Source organism: Rhamphochromis longiceps, linkage group LG18, assembly GCF_057381845.1.
Source record: "Rhamphochromis longiceps isolate RC_006_pf linkage group LG18, R_longiceps_female_GT1.1, whole genome shotgun sequence".
Lineage (NCBI taxonomy): Eukaryota > Metazoa > Chordata > Actinopteri > Cichliformes > Cichlidae > Rhamphochromis > Rhamphochromis longiceps.
In genome coordinates, this window is record NC_140574.1 from 21,722,301 (window position 1) to 21,744,041 (window position 21,741).

The following is a 21,741-nucleotide window of genomic DNA, read 5'->3' on the forward strand; positions in this document are numbered from 1 at the left end:
AGGAACAGGTTTTTGTCCTCCAGTCTACATTTCAGTGGGTCTAACACTGCAAAGAATTTAAAAATTAATTCAATCTGTCATCTGAGACCATGGTTTGAAATATAAATTTTACAGAATTTTAAAAAGTATTAAAAATGTGTTAAAAGAGCATCACAGTTGGGTTCATATCTAGTTAGACAGTGAAAGCAGTAAAAGTTCTGGAGTTTTGAATTTGACAGAAACTCTAGCTATGCAAATTAAGCTCATTGTTATATAAGTATGAGAGGCGCCTTCATGAATGTAAAGAGGTTTTAGTTCAGGATGCAAACCTGTAACTCAAGAACAGAAAGGCCTGATTAAACTGCCAGGTGAAAATGGATGAACTTTAACTAAAAATAATGGGAAGAGTGTGCAGAGGGAAAGAATGACTGCAAATGGAACTGGGTCACTAATGTTCACTAATGATGCAAATTCTAATATTCATGAAACTAAATTTAGGGCATTAATCGCTGATCAGATTCAGTCAACTGCTGCAAAAGTGATAGTGTGGCGCCACACAACACAGGGGGATAGTGACAAACTGAGCCAGGGGCTTCTTTAAGCAAAGAAATGTAACAATCTTAAAGCTTGGACGTCTTTTACTGTTTGCGAAACTGTAAGCAGAGAGACTCACTAACAAGCAGCAAAAAACAGCTGCAGAAAAGGCCTGGCAGAGCGTCACAAAAAAAATGCTGATTAAAGAAACTTAAAAAATGAAAACATTTCTGTCACTGCTAAACTTAATGTCATATATGTAAGCAGATATATAGATAGAACATTTTGCAAGACAAGTAACTGTATTCGTTTTATTGATTATTTGTTTATTTGCTTAGTTTTATCCACTACTTTTTGGCAGTTCAATGTGGTACAGGTGTAAGTGTGTGTGTGTGTGTGTGTGTGTGTGTGTGTGTGTGTGTGTGTGTGTGTGTGTGTGTGTGTGTGTGTCTGTATGAGACAGAAAAGCAGATACATACAAAGAGAAAGGAAGCAGGTAAGGTCAGCATAGTAGAGTACCATCTCCTGATAGTTCACCTGAAGAGCACTCTGTTTGTTTTTGATGTTCATGGGAAGACATGAGACACTGTACAATACTGTCTGTTTTTTATATTGCATCATTCTTTATCATTAAATTAATTAAATGGTGCATCCAATAAGCACATATTAAAATGCCATATTTGGATTTATTTATGATGAATACGAGTACATTGCTAAAACTCTTTTTTTTGCTTGTGAATTGTACAACAGAAACACAAAGGCAGGTATAGGGAGAGAGCATGGGGTGATCTGGCTAACCTTTCTTCCCTGTGCCTTTAAATCCAGTATAACTGAAATTGTGTGAAAATGTAAATGTAAAAATGTTATTAATATGTTGCATTTTAAATAAATGATCACACTTGAGCAACCAAACAGTAATTAAAAAATCCCTATGATGTTTCTACAGCTAGCTAGCTTATTAGCTAGGCTAGCTTAGCTACTTAGCTGCGATGATTCTAGTTGCTCCTTTAGCTGACCGCTATATAGACTATATTCAGCCATTCAAATAATATATTGAGTACACCTAAACTGAAAAGAATTATTTTATTGAAATGGAAAAACGTGAAGTATTAAATGTCTGCATATAATAACCGATTCATATTAACTGTCAGGCTAACTCCATTTTATTAATACAGCAGATCTAAAACAACAGAAATTAATCCAGCCTAAAGTGTTGGATCAGAAGAAGCTGAAAGCTTTGCAGAGTCCAAAGATGCCGAAGCTGGAGGAAAGCATACAAGCTAACAGCTTAAGCTAGTTAGCTGTAGAAGTAAAGATGGATTTCTTTGAAGAAGCTTAAAATAAGAATAATGACATTGGCCAGTTAAGTAACTTTGTATTAACAATTCAAAGCAAAAGCAGTTTCTTACTTTATTATTTTTATCAATATAGTCTAAGGAACACAGTCACTTACAGGCTTTAAATATCTAACACGATCTTATATAAGTAGTTTTGTTTTTTCGGTTTCTGTTATATAAAAACTGAAGATTATAAATTGAACTGGATCTTAGCAGAGGGTAAATACTCTACCAGACTGAACTGCAGAGCTATTAAAACAGGAGGTTTCACTGCTGTGACACTAGATGTCAGTCTTTACAAAGCTGCTGCTTGTGGATTCTCTTCTTGCAGCCTGTCTCCTTTTTCAGCTGGCTGCTAGTCTTTTTTCGTTTTTGATGCAACAAAGTGTGGCCTTATTTCAGTGATCAGGAGCCCAAAGCACGCAGCACAGAGAAATACACATTTTAGAGACAGACTGCCCGTTCCCTGCAGGTACATGAACCAGAAGATGCTAAGTAGTTTCAAAGCATTTAGCAAAGGGTGACTGAAAGAAAAAGCTTTTCACCCCTCACATGTGGCTCCAAGGTCAAAGATACAGATTCAGAGTATCCAATTTCAAACCATAGCTAAGCACAGTTTTATATCTCCGTGCCACTCTTTTAACAACTCCATCTATTTCCCTAAAAATGCAATATTTTATGAGAAGATCATGGGTGCGTGGTTGAATTATTATCAGGAAAGATGATCTGAGCTATGTTTCCACATAAACTTAATCAGCCATGTCATCATTCTCACTCCATTTACGTAAATTGGAGATTTCATTATCGAACAGTTGGTGGTTAATGTGAACTTAATGGCAGTTAATGTGATTGTTGAGGTCATAATAGATCTAATTAACAACATGTCTAACAATGACAGGCCTGTGCAGACGAGCTGCTTCTGCTTGACTATTGTCATGAGGTTCAAGTGTCTGTCTGTGCTGAAATGTTGGGAACCTCTTCTCCCTTGCGTACCCCACTGACCTAGATTTCAATTGTTTTCGGCCCGAGACAATGGGGGGGGGGGGGAATGGTTTCATAACTGAACACAATACCTGGGAGTTTTTCAACACGATTGTTGTTAATGTCGCATTGTAGTGTGAGTTTGTGCTGTGCTGTGCATTGTGCGTTTTCTCAATGTAACCTGCTCAAGCAGCCAACCACAGAAAAGCCTGTGAACCCCTCAGTAAATCATTTGTGAACTGTTCAGCAGATGATGTGCATCCATGTGAATTTCTGCAGAGAAGCTAGTATATTCCTTGCTGCTTCTAACAGACCTCTCATATTTCCTCAATAAAACATTACTCTCCTGAGGAGTGTGGTGCTTTTAATATCGATTGCAGAGAAATATGTTTTAGTCAGTGCTTCACTGAAGGCCTGAGACAGATGTAGACCACTGAATAACCTTAAATGCCAGCAGGTCCTAAAACTATACCAGCTACACTGATCTGTCCTGAAACCTGGGGAAGCTAACAATCTTAAAGTAGTCATTTATTCACTAGACCACAATCTGATCTTAATTTTGTTTGTTATGTGATAATAATAAAAAGCAGTTTTAAAAATACTGTTTAAATCCTGTCTTTATTGCGTCACAGAAAAGTGAAATTTCCGTCCACTGTCTGGTTGAGTGCTGCAGTTTTAATTTAATTTAATTAATTTAATTAAAGCCCAGAGCTGCTAGTCAAATGCTCTTGATTCACTGTTCATCAGCTTAGGTGACCACCTCTATAAAAGCAGAGGCAGTTTGCTGGTCTAAAATATTCAAGTGTGTGCTAACACAACACTGAGTAGGAAATACTTCATTATTGATCTTAAATAGGAAGGGTTATAAGGCCATTTCCAAGCCATCCGAAGGCCATAATTCTATAGTGAGAAATAGTATTCACAAATGGAAAACATTCAAGAGAGTCGCCAGTTTTTCCAGGAGTGGACATCTCAGCATATTCACCCATGCAGTGTTCAGAGAAACTGCAAAACATGAGCCGTATCTCAGACTCTACATGCCTCAGTTAGCACGTTAAATGTTAAAGTTCATGACAGCAGTTAGAAAAAGACTGAACAAGCTTGTTTGGAAGGATTGTCAGCAGAAAGCCTCCTAAAGAGAAAAAAAAATGTCTTATGGATAGATGAGATCAAAGTGAAGATGTTTGGTCATGGTGCACAGTGCCACATTTGGAAAAGAAATCAAATACTGCGTACCAGCACAAATCACATCAGCTGTCAAGCACAGTAGTGGAGGGATGTTGATTTGGGCTTATTTTGCAGCCACAGCACTTTACAGTGTTAAACTAAAAGATTCTAGAGTCAAATGTGAGGCGTTCTGTCTGAGAGCTAAAGGTTGGCCCAAATTAAAATACAAAGGACAATGATCCCATGCACAGCAGCAAATCAGGCCTCAGCCTGATTGAAATACTGGAGATCTGTACATAGGTGAATGTCTGTAAAGCTCAATGAAAAGAAGCAACACTGAAAGGCACAGTGGGAAAAATTTCTACACAACCATGTGAGAGACTGATAGATACACAGTGAATGATTGCTTCAAGTTGCTCATGAAGCTGGGGTGTGCTTAGTTTCTCACATGACTACACAGAGTCCTGCAAAGCTTCTTTCTTTCTTTCTTCTTTCACACTCATAGATCCCAATAACAACAAGCAGAATGACAAAACCTTTGCCTTAAACTGAAGATCCTGAAATGTGTCAAAGGAACCGTTGGAGAACAGAACATCACAGATGTAGAAGTTGGCAGGGGGAAAAAAGAGAGCGCTCCATGTTTGGTAGATAGATGAAGGAAGATTCATCAAAAGGCAAATTAATCAAAGGACATCAACAGCAAATGGGGAAGGGATGAAAGAGTGCCGCCCGTTTGTTCAGTCCCGCTCTGCTCCTCCCGAACCTGCTCTCTGATCTCATCATGCCGCACGAGTGCATACAGGGGGCTGGAGCACAATGAGTACCACAAAACATATGCACATTAACAAATGTCTAAGCAAAGCTTGAAAAAGAAGAAGTGCAATTAGCGCAGTTTGTTTAACTCAGAGTGGTTTTTAAAGTCTCGTGTTTTCATATTTGACTGTTTGCGGTTTTCCAGTGTTTGAACTTACGTAAGCAGAAGCTTTGAAACATAAACACACAGTCACACACTAACACATAGTATATAATGCTGTCAGTGTGAACTGTCAGGGCTGGGTTGTGGCAGCAGTGGACGGCCCTCTTTGATAATGCTCTGCTAGATTGGGCAGCCGCTCTTTTTATCGTTCAGCCGGTTAGTTGGCTCAGAGTTGACTCCAATTTGTACTCCTCCTTTGGGTTTGTCAGCAGAGACCACTTTGTCTGTCCATCTAGACTGTGGCTCCATGTTGTCAGAACATGTTGAATTTTGTTTTTATTCAATATAATCACTCTTAAAAACTACTAAAGTTGGTTGTTATACCCCAGGAAGCTAAGGTAATGGGGGGAAAGCAACACAACTTGTTCAGTTTGAAAAAGGAGACATGAGGGTAAATTAGCCAATTAAATACATTTTTCTTACTAAGTAATCAAACAAAAGCTGCTATCACGATCAAAAGAAGAAAAGCCCAACAAAACCTAGAAGCTGATCAAAAGAGTAAGTCAAAACAGTTGAAAATTGCCAAAACACCCTCCTTGCCAAAACACACACACAGCTCACAAGCTGCAACACAAAGGCGCTCTAGTACTGGAGCTCGCCTCTCTGTGGCCTTAAGTACTCTGGCCTAATGGCTGGGTAGTCAGCTGTATAGTCACTGGTGGCACCTAAGGCTGGAAAAGCCTCATTCACAACCAGAAGTTAAAGCAGGCAACTCAGGTGGTACATGTGCAGTAGCTGGAGTTGGGTGAGAAATTAGCTCAATCAGTGGACCTTAACAGATTTGAGCTAAATGGTTAATAAATAAATAAATGACAAAAAGAAAACACTGACCACGAAAATAAATACATATCTGATTTAAAATGATCGGTAATGGTCAAAAGAAGTTATAGAAACAGCTGAAACAGCCCACTTAAAGTGTGGCAATCAGTTGAAATTGTTGATGGGATGGAAACTGCTACAAGTGTTTAAACTAGCTTAACAGCTAGCTGTTAAATTGATTAGCGTAGTAACAACAATTAGTAGACAAATGGTTTAACTCAAGCCAGTAGTTATGGATAAATGGTTGAAGCAGTTTTCTAACCACAACTGATAAATGGTAAGCTGATTATTTATTTCTAAACATAAAGTGTAAGTTAAAAGTAGAACAGATCCAGCTTAAAAATAGATTAAATTAGTGAGCATGTTAGCTCCACTACAGGGATTTGGGACTATGCCTACATCAGATGAAACAGTATAGCTGTTTTTTCCAGATTTTAACAGCTGGAATAGCCTTAAAATGATTGTTCTCATCTTTAGATATCACTTAGCGACACTTAGCATTTATTGTTTATGCTCCTGAGTCTACACTGTACAACTGCAACTAATGACGTCACTTAACCACTGCCTTTATGCTGCATTAACCTTGTTTTTTTTAATAGGGGGCATAGTCCTGTTGATTTATTCATCTAATATTTTTACATAACAGTTTTATACTGAAGAGGATTAGGGGAAAAAAAGTGGGCACGTCTTCTTTTTTTTTTTCTTTTCCTGAATTCTGAGATTAAAGTCAGAATTCTGACTTTTTTCTCAGATTTTTTTCCAGTGGCCCTAATCCTCTTCCGTAGTTTTATCCCTTACATTTCACAAAATCTTATTGCTTGCCCTGTGTGGCATTTTCTCAAAAACCTATAAATATTCATTTTAAAAAAGTTTATAATGTAACATGTCTATGTAGTAGGAAATTGTTCTGACTTTTAACGTGCCCCTATTGTTTTGGCGGGTGAGAATATCACCATAATCTACAACATAATTCAAGTTGTGGTCTTAATCAAGGATTTCTCTTTTTCTTTAAAAAATACATCATGTTCCTGAGCAGTCTTTTACTGTATCTTTATGTAACAAAAGCAAAGTTCAGCAGAGAAAGACAAAAGTGATGTGAACTGACAATATTTTAATGGGGGGGATAAAAGACTGTAAGTGATCAATGGAGGCGGCATCCAAGTGATGCCCGGAGGACGGCTTTGATGTGGCCATCCTCAGAGGGACGCCTGGGACAATGCCCTCTTTGAGGGGCATGGGCAATGGCAGACACTTCCCTCTCCCTCGCTCCTGCTCTCTCACACTCAGCCTCCCTCTGTTTCCTGCTTCCTCCTGCAATACTATGACTCTTTGGTTTAGATGCTTATACTCTGCATCATTTACTATCCTTAACTGTATAACTTTCTCCCTCTTTCTATCGCATTAATTCAGACAACACCCCCTTCCTCAAAGCCCAGCCAATCGCTCTTCTTCCCCCCCCTCCTCTGTATCTCTCTCGCTCCCTCACTCGGTCTTCTTTCATAGAACCAAGCCTCTTTGTAATGTCCAGCCTTGGCAAGTTGCGCCCGATTTGCTGTCACAGTCTTAATGAATTCATCTGTTTGTGTATTGGCCATGGGAGCATTTCTCCCTCCCTCTCCCTCTCTTTCCTATCCTCTACCCCCTCCCTCTTGCTTGTGGTCCCCTGAGGGCTCTATATATACCAGGGACTACTCCAGGCATCTATTGTTCCTCTAAGTAAACTTACAGACAGATGCCCTGCACCACAGTTTGGGAAAGAGCCCAGAGAGTCAGGAGGAGGGAGACAGTTAGTGAATGCATAGAGCTGCCAGACAACAAGGACCTGGAAACACTGCAGACTCATCTCCAGCTCATCTGCATCCTCTTCAGTCGTTCTGTGTGTCTCTTGCCTGCCTGCTTCTTGCCACTGTGGAGTGGAGGTCTGATGCTCTGACAGCATGCCGCTGCTGGTGTCACTGCTGCTTATGGGGCTGGACTGCTTGCTGGGAGCCCCAACAGGAAGAGAGGTCTACAGGATGCCCCAGAGTGCTCTTAAAGGTAAAACTGACCCATCATTTCTCATTGATGGCAGTTTGTGTTAAGAGTGGTCACAGCTGTAGCTATCTGTGACTATATTTAGGAGAGCTTATGTCAGATGTCTTCAGTAGCAAATGTGTCTCTTGCAGAAAACAAATAGTAATGCTTAAAGCATTAATACCTCTCAGTGAGTCAAACACAAGAAGAAACATCTGGGGATATTGCTAGTCTGAGTGAGATTCACCTTCAGTTTGGCACATGTACACATCTAATAAAAAAATCTAAAGTTTTGCTTTCATGGATTTTTAACTTCAATGCTTGAAAACAACACATTGTAAAGAGCACAAATGTAAATAATGAGTACTGACCAATTTCAGCACTACTCTTCAGGACCTGTTTGAAGCAGCAAACAGTTGTTTAAATTAATTTTATTAGTGCTGTGTGACCTTTAAATCCTACAGTAGAGCACAGTGTTGAGGGGCCTCTGGCCTTCTCTGGTTGAGGTGCTGAGTACAGCAGAGCCTTCATGCAAGTGACTGGTGATGGCAGTGTGATTGGAACAAGGGACTATGGGTCCCAACGGCCCCGGGGCTGCCAGCCTGTGCCCTTAGGGCCTGTCCCTGCCCACCAGCCTCTGCCCGCTCAGCCTTGGCCTTCTAATTAAATCTTCAATCAGTATTGTTGTTGTTACTGGCGTATCCTGTGATGTTTTGCGGCACAGAGGGGGGCAGCAGGGTCGGCGGCCCGATTGAAGTGTGTCTGTAGAAGACTCACCAGGGCGCTGAGCGTGAGCTAGCTTCCCCAAAATGCTGCCAATGAGCTCAAAGAGCAGCATGAGAAAAAAGGGGGCTACTCACACACATACCAGAAAGCTGCACCAATTCATGTTAATGCTTACATACACTGTGTTCCCACAGCAAATGACTGTCTTCCTTATGATGACCTAGATGTCCTTCTTTTTAAAATCACTGCCACAAACTTCTCCTCAAAACAAAAATTGGGTCATTTTATTGATAATAATGCAAACAAGTCTCTGCATATGTGTTCAGGAAATAAAATCTCACAGTAGAACTGATTGAGTTTGGAATTCATCCCAGTGCAGTTCTGGACCTTGGAGGCAAATATCAGCGTATGTCATTGCACATCGGCTTGGCTGATTTATGTTGCTCATCTGTATTTTCTTCTCTTTTCTTGCACCTTTCCTTTCTCTTCTTTTCTTTTTCTTCCTGTCCTTCCTGCAGCTCTGTCTGATCGGGGCACTGTTGTGCTGGAAGCAGCCATGGCCAGTGCTCTATCCACTCTTGAGCGTGCAACGTCTGAGAGAAGCCGGGCTGAAGCCAGCTGCCGGGGTTGTGTTCCCTGTCTGTTTCAGAACTGCGGACAGCTGTCAGGGTCCTGCTGTGAGTGCAACATCATGCTTACTTGCCTGTTCAATCCTGATCACCTTTTAGTCACATCGAGTCACCGCTCCACCACCGCTATATCTTGGTGTGTCTTAGATGTCCCCTTCTTGTCAACAGCGTCTTCTTCCAATGCTCTATCAGAGCCTAGCTGTGAGGTCATCAGTAAGGCCCAGAAGCTTCAAGGTGAGGCGGAGAGGAGCTGGGCTCTGAGTCAGGCCTGTGCGTACTATCAGCATCGCTGCCCACCTGGTGAGGCGGACACGGAGAGCTGCATCAGGGTCATGGGGGAGAGCTGCAGCGCTCGCGTCCTCCAGTGCAGCCTGCTCAACACAATGCAGAACCTGGAACCGGCTATGCAGACGCACGCACAGGGTGAGCGGAGACATCTTTTTACACACGCAGAGGCATTAGATTTAATTGCTTTGCATCGTTTTTCACCAGCGATGCCTGTTCTCTGTCCCAGCAGCAGTGTGCGGTCAGAGGTCAGCCACAGTGCAAAATGTTACGCAGCCTCGCTCCAGGATTGTGGGCGGCTCTCCTGCACCTCCAGGCAGCTGGCCCTGGCTGGTTAACCTGCAGCTGGATGGTGCCTTGATGTGTGGAGGGGTTCTGGTGGACAGCTCCTGGGTGGTCACTGCCGCACATTGTTTTGCTGGGTTAGTGTGCATGTGTGACTATTTTCTTTGCAAAGACAGATGAGATAGTAGTCAAATTCACAGCATTTAGCATTTGTTAAAACTGTCTTTTGACCTCTGCAGCAGCCGTAGCGAGAGCTACTGGACCGCTGTCGTAGGTGAGTTCGACATCACCAAGACTGACCCTGATGAACAGGTTCTCAAAGTGAATCGCGTCATCCCCCATCCGAAGGTAAAAATCCAACGTGCGGGATCATAGCTTTTAGTATTTTAATTAATCACAGATTTATTGATCAGGGGCAATAACAGGTCTGTCACGTCTCTGCAGTTCAACCCAAAGACATTTAACAATGATATAGCACTGGTGGAGCTGACTTCTCCAGTGGTCCTGTCTCAACACGTCACCCCAGTGTGTCTTCCTTCTGGTATGGAGCCCCCCACTGGCAGCCCGTGTCTGGTGGCAGGCTGGGGCTCCCTCTATGAAGGTGAGTTCAGTATCCTATAGACACACTGTGTCATGCTAGCCTCAACTTATTTTTGTATCCTACCAAATCAATAATGGTGTATTTTTGTCCACAGATGGCCCATCTGCTGATGTGGTGATGGAGGCCAAGGTGCCCCTGCTGCCTCAAAGCACCTGTAAGAGTGCTCTTGGCAAAGAACTGGTCACCAACACTATGCTTTGTGCTGGTTATCTTTCTGGAGGCATAGACTCTTGTCAGGTGGGCACATTAGAATTTCTGGGTTTTCTTTTTGAATTATCTTTATCAGTTACTGAAGTGGCACCACTTTAATTCATTGCAAACCATAAACTATCACCTGCAGGGAGATTCTGGCGGCCCCCTGATCTACCAGGACCGAATATCTGGTCGATTTCAGCTCCATGGCATCACATCCTGGGGAGACGGCTGTGGAGAGAAAGGCAAGCCCGGCGTTTATACGCGGGTGTCTGCCTTCTCTGACTGGATTCAGGCAGAGATACAAAGTAAGTTGTGTATTTATATCAATATAAAGTAATCTGACATAACCTCGCTTTACCGTAAAAGTAAACTCATCTGAGTAATTTGAAAAGTATTATCAGTGGCTACTCCGTAATACTGACATACTGCACTTCATCATGAAATCATCACTTCTACTTCTTCTTTTTAGAGTCATTTGGGAGCCGTGAGCCTACATGTCCAGAGCTTCTAAAGACAACTGAAATGACAGAAGAAGAACAGAGGTCAGAGTTCAGCTCTCTGTGTCGCTTCTATAAACTGACCTGTCCTTCTGGTCAGTCTGCCAGCGCTTGCAGCCGACTGGCCGAGGACAAATGCCTCACCCGCTTCAAGAAATGCCGTGAGTACTTTTATTTGAAACGCCTGGCTTCATGAATGTACAACAAATACCTGATATACTGTTTGCGCTGAGTTTTCTGATCTTTCATTCTCTCTCCATCATCTAGAGTTGCACTCATTCTTGCAGACCCTGCTGGACTTGCTCCAGAGGGCCGAGGACTACATCAGGGACAAAGTGGACTTGACTTTCTTCACCCAGACTCTGCCTCAGCTTGTGGAGCATATCTACAGCACAGCTTTCACTCACACCAGAGAGAGGCGGGACCTAGGCCTGAGCCACAGTCTTAAACAGATTGAAGGTACATGACTGACAGAGGATGCCTGTCATGTTTTGCTGCTTGCTGCTGTAACAGGTGTTTTATTACTTGCAGAACAGCTAGGTGGTGCTGTGGTGCCAGCAGAGGAAGGCCCTTCTCCAGTTCCCCCAGCCTTATTCACAGACGTCGGGGCGTTGGTGGATGACTGGGAGAAATATCTGAGAAGCATGGCCGATGATGTGGATGAACAAAACCCTGACACAGATATCTCCTCCAAAATCAGGAAGCAGGAGGACAACCTTTTCTTGCAGGTGCGCTGTTTAATGCTCAAGAATAAAGTGATGCATGGTTTATCTTACACAGACGACAATTTGAATTGTATATGTGTTTAATTTAATGAATAACTGCATGTGTACAAAGTAAACTGTGGTTAATTACAGCACAAAACAAATCCCAGTAAGATAAAACAATGAAAATCAAACCTAGGGAGGGTTAATGTGAGTTTCTTTCAGCTACGGCTTCACTTTGTTTCCGTATGTTTTAATTTCAGCTTAATCTGAACATCAAAATCTATTTTTAATGTCTCCAGACACAGGACTCCTTTCTGCAGCAGCTCGAGGGAGAATATCAATCCATCATCTCAGCTCTGCATTCCAAACTGGACTCCAGAGCTGCTCCTCCCATCCTGCACTTGGACACAGTCTACCTTCACGAGGAGTCTCCGTCTGTCTTTACTCCATCCACTGGAGCGCCGGACCACACCCACCCACCCTCGTCTTCCTGGGTATCACAGAAGCCTTGGTCACTTCTGACAGCGTTCATAAATGATGTTAAGAATTTAAAGGCACAAAGTAGGATTGCCACAGAAGCAGGATCGCAGAGTGAAAGCTCATTTAGTGAAGAAGCTACTGCTAATGAAAAACGGAGAGGCGCGTCAGAGGATTTGACATTTTCTGAGAATGGAGACAGCACAGAGTCAACAACTGTTCTCCAGCCAGTCACTGAGAGCGCGCCCACAGAGACCGCTGACCTCAGACAGGCTGCTGTCAAGCCTTTAATTCTTCACAGAAAATACAGGAGCCTTGTTCACAGGAGGCAAACGACCGGCGCCAACATGAAAAGTGTGTGCCACATCTTTATTCAGACAAGTTTCATTACATATATTCCAAAATGCATGTGCTCAAGTGTGTTTGTTTCCCCCCTGTAGTTTGTCCTGGAGTGAGAGAGTCTTCACAGAAAGTCAGCCAAGTCAGAGACTCTTACAGCTGGGTGTTAAACATCCCGAGCAAGAATCTCCACATGAACTTCCAGGAGGTAAGTCCCAGTAAGATGCATGCAATATTCTTTTTGAAACAGCCTTTTAATGAGCTCTCTCCTTTCTTCAGGTGTTAGTTGATCTGGGCTCCAAGAATGACCGAGGACTTTACCAAGCGCGGGTCAGAGCTGTAGTTGGAGGACGACCTTTGACCTTCTACAGTCTTGTGGGCCTAGAAAACGATTCTTTCTACCGCAGCGTGCCGAGGATCATCGCTTTGGCACTGGAGGCTCTCAAGTCGTAACTGCTGCCAACGCTAAAAAGGAGAGATGATGGCAGAAAGCCTCTCCAAGTCAACTGAGAAGCTTTTAACAGACAGATGCGTTGAAAGCGCGCACAGACTTTACTTCTTGCCTCTGCTGTTTCCTGACTCTAAACGAAAAACATGAATGTATCAACCCACTTACTGACCACCGGTCACACCACAAGCTTTTGTATGTGGTTGTAGACGCAGCCTTGTCTAACGTATGAACCCGAACAAAAATGATAAGTTATTCATATTGTCTTTTACAAAGGTTGAGCCTCTTGTAAAGCACATACGTGCTATATATATTATGTAATGTTTATTCTTGTAATATTTATTTGTATAGAGAAAAGTATTTGTATTTTTGTAAAAAAACAAAACAAAAATTAAGGTCTATAAATAAAAAAGTTATTAATGTTATGGGATGCTGTGTTTATTGTAAGGAAAGATTGAGTTAGCAGTAATGCAGCTTCTGATCTTCCCGTCTTTGTGACCCCACATTCATTGGTTTCACCCTTTGAGCAGAGCTTTACGGTCAGTGCAGCAGCTGTTACTGTGATGACAAGAACCTCCGTGATTTCTCTTCTTAAGATGGGTAATTTTAACAGGATCCAGAAATACACCACCCTCTAGAGTCTCTTATTGTCTGTCATTATCCACAACTGGCAAGTTTAAAGGAAGTGGCACTCTTTGAGCAGCAAACAGGCCCCCATTATTGCTTTGTGTTGACTTTTGCTTCTCTAATCCTGTATTTGAGTCTTTAAACAATCGGTTGAATTAAGCCGGTACTTAACGTTGTGATCACAGACAGGTAATTTCCCAGAAAAGGAACATACAGGGGCAAGACAGCTGAGTAAACACAGATACATACCTCTGTTACATCACATTAACTCCTGCTTTTGACCTGCGTGCTTAAGTGTGTGTATTTTTGTGACAAACATGCACGTACACACACACAAGTCATGACAGGACACAAATGTGCTGGCATCCAGGGCCTGGCCACTCATCACAGACGCTGTGCTGTAAATGGACAAGACTTCCCACCTGTTGTCTTCTCTGCTGTTTGTCAGTTTTTTTTAGTTTCTGGCTTGTTGTGCTCTTTCTCTCTTTAACACCAGATCTGTCTAATCCCTCTGTTGTAAAGAATAGATTTAACTGAGACTATAAAACTGAGAGTTTTAGATATCAGTGCTGGGCCGAGTGTGCTTTGAGTTCATTACAGAGAATTGCGTTCATGTAACTGAGCAACAATAGACAGGTGCACCGAACAGAATTATAATGCGACATGTTTAACACTGGAGGGCAGCCATGGACAGAGTACAATGCTCAAACTATGGGTGTGTGTCTGTGTGACAGCTGGCTATGCCGTGCTGGAAATCCACTTTTGGATTTTACCCTAACAATCACCCAGTCACCAACCCCCAACCTTTCAGCCTTCCCGTCAACCCGAGCTTCGACCTCTGGTGGGAAGCACACACGGGTGCCCGAGTCCGTGCGTGTCACATTAGTGGTTGAGGGTTTGTCTGGGACAGCACTGCACAAAGACACGCTGATGGACTTTGGAGCTCCGTGCACTCTGCCACTCTTTATTGGAGTGTTGGTGTTTTGTGCCACAGGTAGGAACACTAAGGAGCCACTGCACAGTTTGAGGGAAGCAGTTTGGGTTTCTTGTTGCTGTGATTTGCATGCTGTTGTTTTTGAAGACCAAAGATGCTGCTGAGTGTTGCTTAGAAACAATATGCTTTTTTTTTAGCAGTCTATTATTTTCACTAATTCTCACTGTGTTTGCATTCAAACAAAGTGCAGTACACTGAAAAGCACTGATCACCAGACTGTACAGACCATGTGTTGTTGGCATTTTCACTGGTAAATCTCAAAACATCTGTTCTATCTAAAAGATCTAATATACATTTGTCAGTGCACACAGTCCCACTCATTTTGTTATGCTGATACTATACATGTGTTCTCTTTCACAGTCGACTATTAGTCTGGTAACTACATTTTTAAAAAATTATTGAATATTTGAAATATACATTTTAATAGTCATTACTACTTTGTTTTCTCGGGCACCAAAGGACAATTAAAAGCTTTCCTCCATAAGACAGTTTGAAATTGTTTTTAATAACTTTTTTTGTTTTTTGTTATTTTTCCAGTTTGTTAGTAAACTGAAATAATCTTTTGTGCGCTGGTGGTTTTTACAAAACAAATATTTTTATAATGTAGTTGTCTCTTCATTGATCATTTGATTATTACGACAAAGTTTCTCTGGGAAATTAAACTTTGTCAAAACATTCACGAGAGACTGTTTTTACCCGTGCACTTCAGCAGTTTTTTTGTTAGGCTTCCATAATGTTGGGGAGATGAAAGAAGTAAGTAGAGATACCTAATCTTCTGGCTTAATAAGTTCTGAAGCCTACATTTCCCATCATGCAGCTCAATAGCATTTTTAATCAAATGCCCATACCTGCTATATACTAACTTCTTTCATCCAGTTTTTAAAGCAGGCTGTTTGTTAATAATTTTGCCACAAATCGAAACCGCGGTAACCATGTTGTAATCTCAAACGTCACAGTAGAGCTGATGCAACTATGGAGCAAATATTCCTTATGACGAGCAGACAATGCAAGAGATACGATCGAAAAGCTGCGGGCATCATCACATAAACATAAAAATCTCTACACAAGACTTCTGGACTTATTTCAGCACGGATGCTACATCTGCTTCACTTCATAGAAGTTCCATTGTGTCCCCTTGCATTTGTGTCTCTAACAAGTTACAAAAATAAAATCAGATGTACTGGAAGACATCTGGACGTGCCTGAGAAGATCTTGACCAGAAGATCAGTCGAATTCAAATCTTTTACAACTTACTATCTTTATTTGCTGATTCCCACAGCTTTTTGGATTGTCTGGCTATTTTACCTGCTATAAAAATGCGCAGATCGACCCTTTAAATCAACCTGCTTTGTCGTGGCTGTTCATGTTCTTGTGCGCAGCCTCGGCAGCCAACCTTGAAAGGGAGCTGTTTAAGGATTTGATGAAGGGCTACAACAAGAACGTTCGGCCCATGGAGAAGAGTGGAGACATCACTAAAGTCTCCATCAAGATGACGCTCACCAACCTCATCTCTCTGGTGAGTAGAGCTTGTCCTGGTGCGTATGATTAGCCAGTGATGACCCTGACCAAAACCCTAATTCTCACATTAGACAATCAGGATACATCATTTTTATTTTTATTAAATTATTCTCCCAAGCCATGAGCAAAGTCTAACTGACACACATCAAAAATGTAATATTTTCGTCTTCAAAACGTAGGACAGGCTAGGGTTAGAGTTGGGTTATCATCTATAATGACCTCAGAGGGTTATTGTCTATGGTTGCAATGTTTACCAAACTGTGTCCTCAGAATGAAAAGGAGGAGGCCCTGACCACCAACGTCTGGATCGAAATGGTAACTTTTGGAGGTCCTTTTTTAGCTTCTTTCAAAAATACCCAGTTTATGCATTCGAAAAGAAGTCAAACCTGCAGTGTTTCTGTGTGTAGCAATGGTGCGACTACAGGCTGAGATGGGACCAGTCACCCAGGTCAGCTCTGTATGGGAACATCACCTCTAGTCTGCGTGTCCCCTCCAAAAGCATCTGGTTGCCTGACATTGTACTGGAGAACAAGTGAGTGAATCCACCTTCAGATATGAATTTTCCATTGAGATATGAGTTTTAATGGTTAGGCAGCCATCATGATACGTCTCTGAGGACTTTTTTGGGCTGTTAGTTGAAGCATTCTAAAATATTAATTAACAATAAATTCATTTTCAGGATAAATGGGAACATTAAAAATGCATTCATACAATCACCCATCAAATCATAGTTGATTCTGATATTTGTTTATTCAGGAGACCTGTGGGTTAAATCAGGTTTCTCTGGACTAACCAGTCTGCTTAAAGCCTTGTAAATGCACCTAAAGTACTTTGAAAGTAAACCAAACAACATGTGGGAGGCGAAGAAAGCATTCACCAAAGATGTAGCTGCCTTTTTTTTAAACAAAACTTCGGTTCTGTTTTCTTTGAGCTGCACCAACCCTAGTGAAAGGTAAACATTACATCGTGTTTCTAAAATCTCCTTTCCTCTGTGCTCGCCGAGGAGAAGCACAGTGGTGCAAAAATGGAAGCAAAGGGCAGAGTTTAGGTAAAAGAAGTCATGAGTGAACTTCAGATAGCGCTTTCAGGTTCTGCACTCTCACACTGTTAGAGGCAGATTTCGTTTTTAATACTATTGCAATCATTTAAAAACACATATTATCACATTATGATGACAGATGTATTTGTTTCCAGGTAAAGGTTCTCTTATCTAAGATAAATCTACAAGCCTGTACGTGTGAAATCATGAATGAGGCCTGATGTGTGCATGCGTGCACGAATGTATGCAATTAACTGCAGATAAACCATACACCATCTTTCTCATCTTCCTTCTGGTCCGTAGCATTGATGGACATTTTGAGGTAGCTCTTTACTGCAATGCACTGGTGTCTCCTGATGGCTGTGTGTACTGGCTGCCTCCTGCTATTTACCACAGCGCCTGTGCCATCACTGTGAACTATTTTCCCTTCGACTGGCAGAACTGCACCATGGTCTTCCGGTAAGAGATCAGATGGGACTTGATCTGTACAAAACGCAAGCAATCACAAGTCTGTCACCCCCAACCGGTCAAGGGAGATGGTTGTCCCTCCCCCAGCCTGGTGCTGCCGGAGGTATTTTGTTAAAAGGGAGTTTTGCCTTCGAACTGTCACCAAGTGCTTGCTCATTGGGGGTTTTCTCATTGCTGGGGTTTTCTCTGTATTATTATAGGGTCAACCCTTTATGTAATTTCTTCTTATATAAATAAAATTTAATTAAAGGCATGACATGTAAAAAGAATCCAGAGTGTCTAAATCAACAGCAATCAGCTTCCTTCAGTCATGTTACCTTCTTGCTCTTGAAGGTGTTGACTGGTCGACTCTGACCGCATGTTCTGTGCCATGTGTTCAGCTCGCAGACTTACAGCGCCAATGAGATCGAGCTGGTTCTCACAAAAGAAGATGACATCACATTAGAGTGGGTGGATATCGACCCAGAGGCCTTTACAGGTATTTGAAGAATAGATTTGAAATTAGTGAACACAATAAAGACATCCATTGGTTCATATAAAGAAGAAGAAACTTTTTTTCTTGTGATAAAAGACTATTAAAGACTTTTATTTTGTGTTTTTTAGAGAATGGAGAATGGATTATCAGACACAGACCAGCCAAGAAGGTGATCAACACTCAGTACACCAAAGATGACCTGGAGTATCAGGAGCTGGTCTTCTTTCTTATCATTCAGAGGAAGCCTGTCTTCTACATCATTAACATTATTGCTCCCTGTGTCCTCTTCTCCTCCCTCGGCCTGCTAGTCTACTACTTACCTGCCAAAGGTTCTTCTTCTTACTTTGTGTAAAGTGTGATCATAAACCCATCAGGCATAACATCATGACTATCTGCCTAGTACTGTGGTGGTCCATCTTTTGCTGGACTCCACTAGAGCCCTGAAGGTGTGCTCTGGTATCTGGCACCAAGATGTTAGCAACAGATCCTTTAGTCCTAAAATGTTTCATGGCAGGGCCTCCATGAATTGGACTTGTTTGTCCAGTACATCCTGCAGATCCTCGACTGGACTGAGATCTGGGGAATTTGGAGGCCAAGTCAACACCTCAAACCTGTTCTTGTGCTCCTCAAAGTATTCCTGAAACATTTGTGTCAGGAAGCACTATCCTGCTGAACGAGGCCACAGCCATCAGGGGATACTGTTTCCATGAAAGCTTTTTCATGGTCTGCAACAATCTTTACATAGGTGGTATATGTCAAAGTAACATCCACATGGATGGCAGGACCCAAGGTTTCCCAGCAGAACATTGCTCAAAGCATAACACTGCCTCCACCAGTTCACCTTCTTCCCATAGTGCATCTTGGTGCCAGGTGTTTCCCAGGTAAGTGATGCACACACACCCGGCCGTCCACGTGATGTAAAAGAAAAAGTGATTCATCACACATGGCCACCTTTTTCTATTGCTCTGTGATCCAGTTCTGACGTGCACATGCCCATTAGACTGGGGGCATCATGCAGCTATGCAATGCTTCTTCCTTTTAAAAGGGAGTTTTGCCTTCCCACTGGCACCAAGTGCTTGCTCATAGGGCGTTGTCTGATTGTTGGGGTTTTCTTTGTATAATTGCAGGGTCTTTACAATTAAAGCACATTGAGGCGACTGTTGTTGTAATTGCAATATAAATAAAATGTATTTGAATTGAACTGTAAGGAATTTTGGAGTGAATATGTAGGTCTGAAGCCCCATATGCAACAAGCTACAATGGACTGTGCATTCTAACACTTTTCTATCAGAACCAGCATGAACTTCTTCTGCAGTTTGAACTACAGGAGCTCGTCTGCTGGATTGGACCCCACGAGCCAGCCTTTGCTGCCCATGTGTCAGTGAGCCTTGGCTGCCTATGACCTTGTTGCTGGTTCACCACTGTTTCTTCCCTGGACCACATTTGGTCTGCAGACCAGTAACAACTCATAAGAGCTGCAAAATATGAGATGCTCTGACCCAGTCGTTTAGCCATCACAATTTGGCCCTTGTCAAACTTGCTCAAATCCTCATGCTTGCACATTTTTCCTGCTTCTAACCTCAACTTTGAAGACAAAAAGTTTACTTGGTCCCTAATATAGCCCATCCACTAACAGGTGCCATGATGAAGACATAATTAGTGTTATTCACTTTACCTGTCATAATGTTGTGCCTGTTGATGTACGTAGACAGTGAGTCAGGATTTTATTCATACTTTGACCTATGATCATAGAAATACAGTGACGATCTAGCCGTTGATGCATACATTAGGTCAAAACTGCACCACCCTGACTGAGTGCTGGTTTTGGTTTTACAGCTGGTGGTCAGAAGTGCACCATGTCTATTGTGACTCTTCTGGGCCAGACTGTGTTCCTCTTCCTCATTGCTAAGAAGGTTCCAGAGACTTCTCAAGCGGTGCCTCTTATTGGAAAGTAAGCGGCTGATTTTCAGATTTCAGCTCAGAGTTTTAGGTTTGTGTTGAAAATGATACGAACATTTGACCGCAGGTATCTGATGTTTGTGATGTCGGTGACCACCATGGTAGTGATAAACAGTGTCGTAGTCCTCAACGTATCCCTGAGAACCCCAAACACTCACAAAATGGCAGACAAAGTCCGGAAGGTGAGGCTGTGTCTGAATCATTTGAATATCTTTTAAAGCTGCTCAATGAAGGGAACATGTCTATTTAGCTGTGATTTCATCTTAAACACCGTGTCACCCTCAGATCTTCCTAAACATCCTGCCTCGCCTACTTAGGATGCAGATGCAACCCTGGACACCAAACGCCGGCCATGCATCAGAAATGAGAAATGGTGAAACTGTGTCTGCAGGCAGGAATGGTGTCCACCTGGTTCCCTGCCGTCGCCGCAGCTCTATCACTGTCATCACTAAGGCGGAGGAATACGTAATGAAAACAGCTCGGTCTGAGCTCATGTTTGACAAACTCAGAGGGAGAAATGGATTGATGAAATCAGTGCTGGAGAAGCTACGTAAGTATTTGAAAGAGTTTGTTACACATTCTTTTTAAATTATTTGTAAAACTTTTGACAGTTTAGGTTATCCTTTGAAATGCATAAATATAACACGTAAATATATGGCTTTTTGTGAATATATGACTCCAGATGATGGGCTGGAGGGGGGTACAGCACAGCACCTTGTTAATAGTCTAGCAAAGGCCAGTCCAGAGCTGAAGCAGTGTGTGGTCTCCTGCAAACACATCGCTGAGACTGCAAGACAGCAGAATGACTTCCAGAGTGTATGCTTAACCATTTTACTCTTTGCACATTTGCAATGGACATTTAGATGAGGTCTTAGTTGGGAATGCCAGAGCTAATAGCAATGTATCATCTCACTCAACCGCAGGAAAATGAAGAATGGTTCCTGGTTGCCCGTGTCATCGACAGGGTCTGCTTTATTGTCATGGTGTTGGTGTTTTTTATCGGCACTGTTGGCATCTTCTTGATGGGCCACTTCAACCAGCCGCCCTCTACACCTTTTCCTGGGGATCCAAAGAAGTATCTCCCTCCACTACACAACATTACTGCTGTAGCAGGAATGGAAACAAACGCCTTAGGGTGAACCAGGGAGAAAATGTTTGATGTTATCACTTTAGCCAGAGTGAGAATCTGACAGCCTTCATTAGTGATCTTTCACTAATGACTATGATACAAAGAATGGAGAAGATGCAGCTGTATGTGTTTTCTGCACAGGTGCCTGCTGTGGGGCTGCGGACGATCACAGAAGCAAGTACAATCCACTGCACCATTGTGTGAATGCATACTGTATCAGCTGTCCTGGCTGTTGAGATTGTTTGTGTTGCATTTAATGCTGTAGAAGATGGTCTCCTTACTTACATCTCAGTGTTTGCTCTAAGTGCTGTTCATTTTTAACAAAACTATGGGCACAAGCCACGAGACATGGTGTCGACCACAGATTTCATTCGTTGTACGAGAATCTTTCTTTTTATCAATAAAAGCATTTTAATTGTATGATTTTTGTGACTGAGTCATTTTTGAGGCCAGTGGAAAGTTTCGGCCCCCACCCCTCCACTCCCAAACCTGCCACTGAAGCACAAATATCCTGCACAGCCCCCCTCCTCTGGAAGC

At 42.3% G+C, this 21,741-nt stretch overlaps 2 protein-coding genes across 2 annotated transcripts; both read left to right on the plus strand.

Moving 5' to 3' along the window:
* The first annotated feature begins 7,533 nt into the window (after nucleotides 1-7,533).
* Nucleotides 7,534-13,342, plus strand: prss56 (serine protease 56). The gene is made up of 14 exons (XM_085389277.1): nucleotides 7,534-7,830; nucleotides 9,051-9,209; nucleotides 9,330-9,584; nucleotides 9,679-9,868; nucleotides 9,971-10,079; nucleotides 10,176-10,332; nucleotides 10,427-10,569; nucleotides 10,673-10,832; nucleotides 10,997-11,185; nucleotides 11,292-11,483; nucleotides 11,556-11,752; nucleotides 12,031-12,562; nucleotides 12,649-12,755; nucleotides 12,827-13,342. The coding sequence occupies exons 1-14, from the start codon at nucleotides 7,731-7,733 to the stop codon at nucleotides 12,998-13,000; spliced, it is 2,664 nt and encodes an 887-aa protein (XP_085245403.1). The 5' UTR covers nucleotides 7,534-7,730; the 3' UTR covers nucleotides 13,001-13,342.
* A 1,091-nt stretch (nucleotides 13,343-14,433) lies between these two features.
* On the plus strand, nucleotides 14,434-21,624 carry chrng (cholinergic receptor, nicotinic, gamma). The gene is made up of 12 exons (XM_085389785.1): nucleotides 14,434-14,616; nucleotides 15,996-16,132; nucleotides 16,405-16,449; nucleotides 16,542-16,666; nucleotides 17,477-17,632; nucleotides 18,022-18,119; nucleotides 18,245-18,445; nucleotides 19,953-20,067; nucleotides 20,143-20,257; nucleotides 20,361-20,625; nucleotides 20,758-20,891; nucleotides 20,999-21,624. The coding sequence occupies exons 1-12, from the start codon at nucleotides 14,553-14,555 to the stop codon at nucleotides 21,212-21,214; spliced, it is 1,671 nt and encodes a 556-aa protein (XP_085245911.1). The 5' UTR covers nucleotides 14,434-14,552; the 3' UTR covers nucleotides 21,215-21,624.
* The last annotated feature ends 117 nt before the right edge of the window (nucleotides 21,625-21,741 follow it).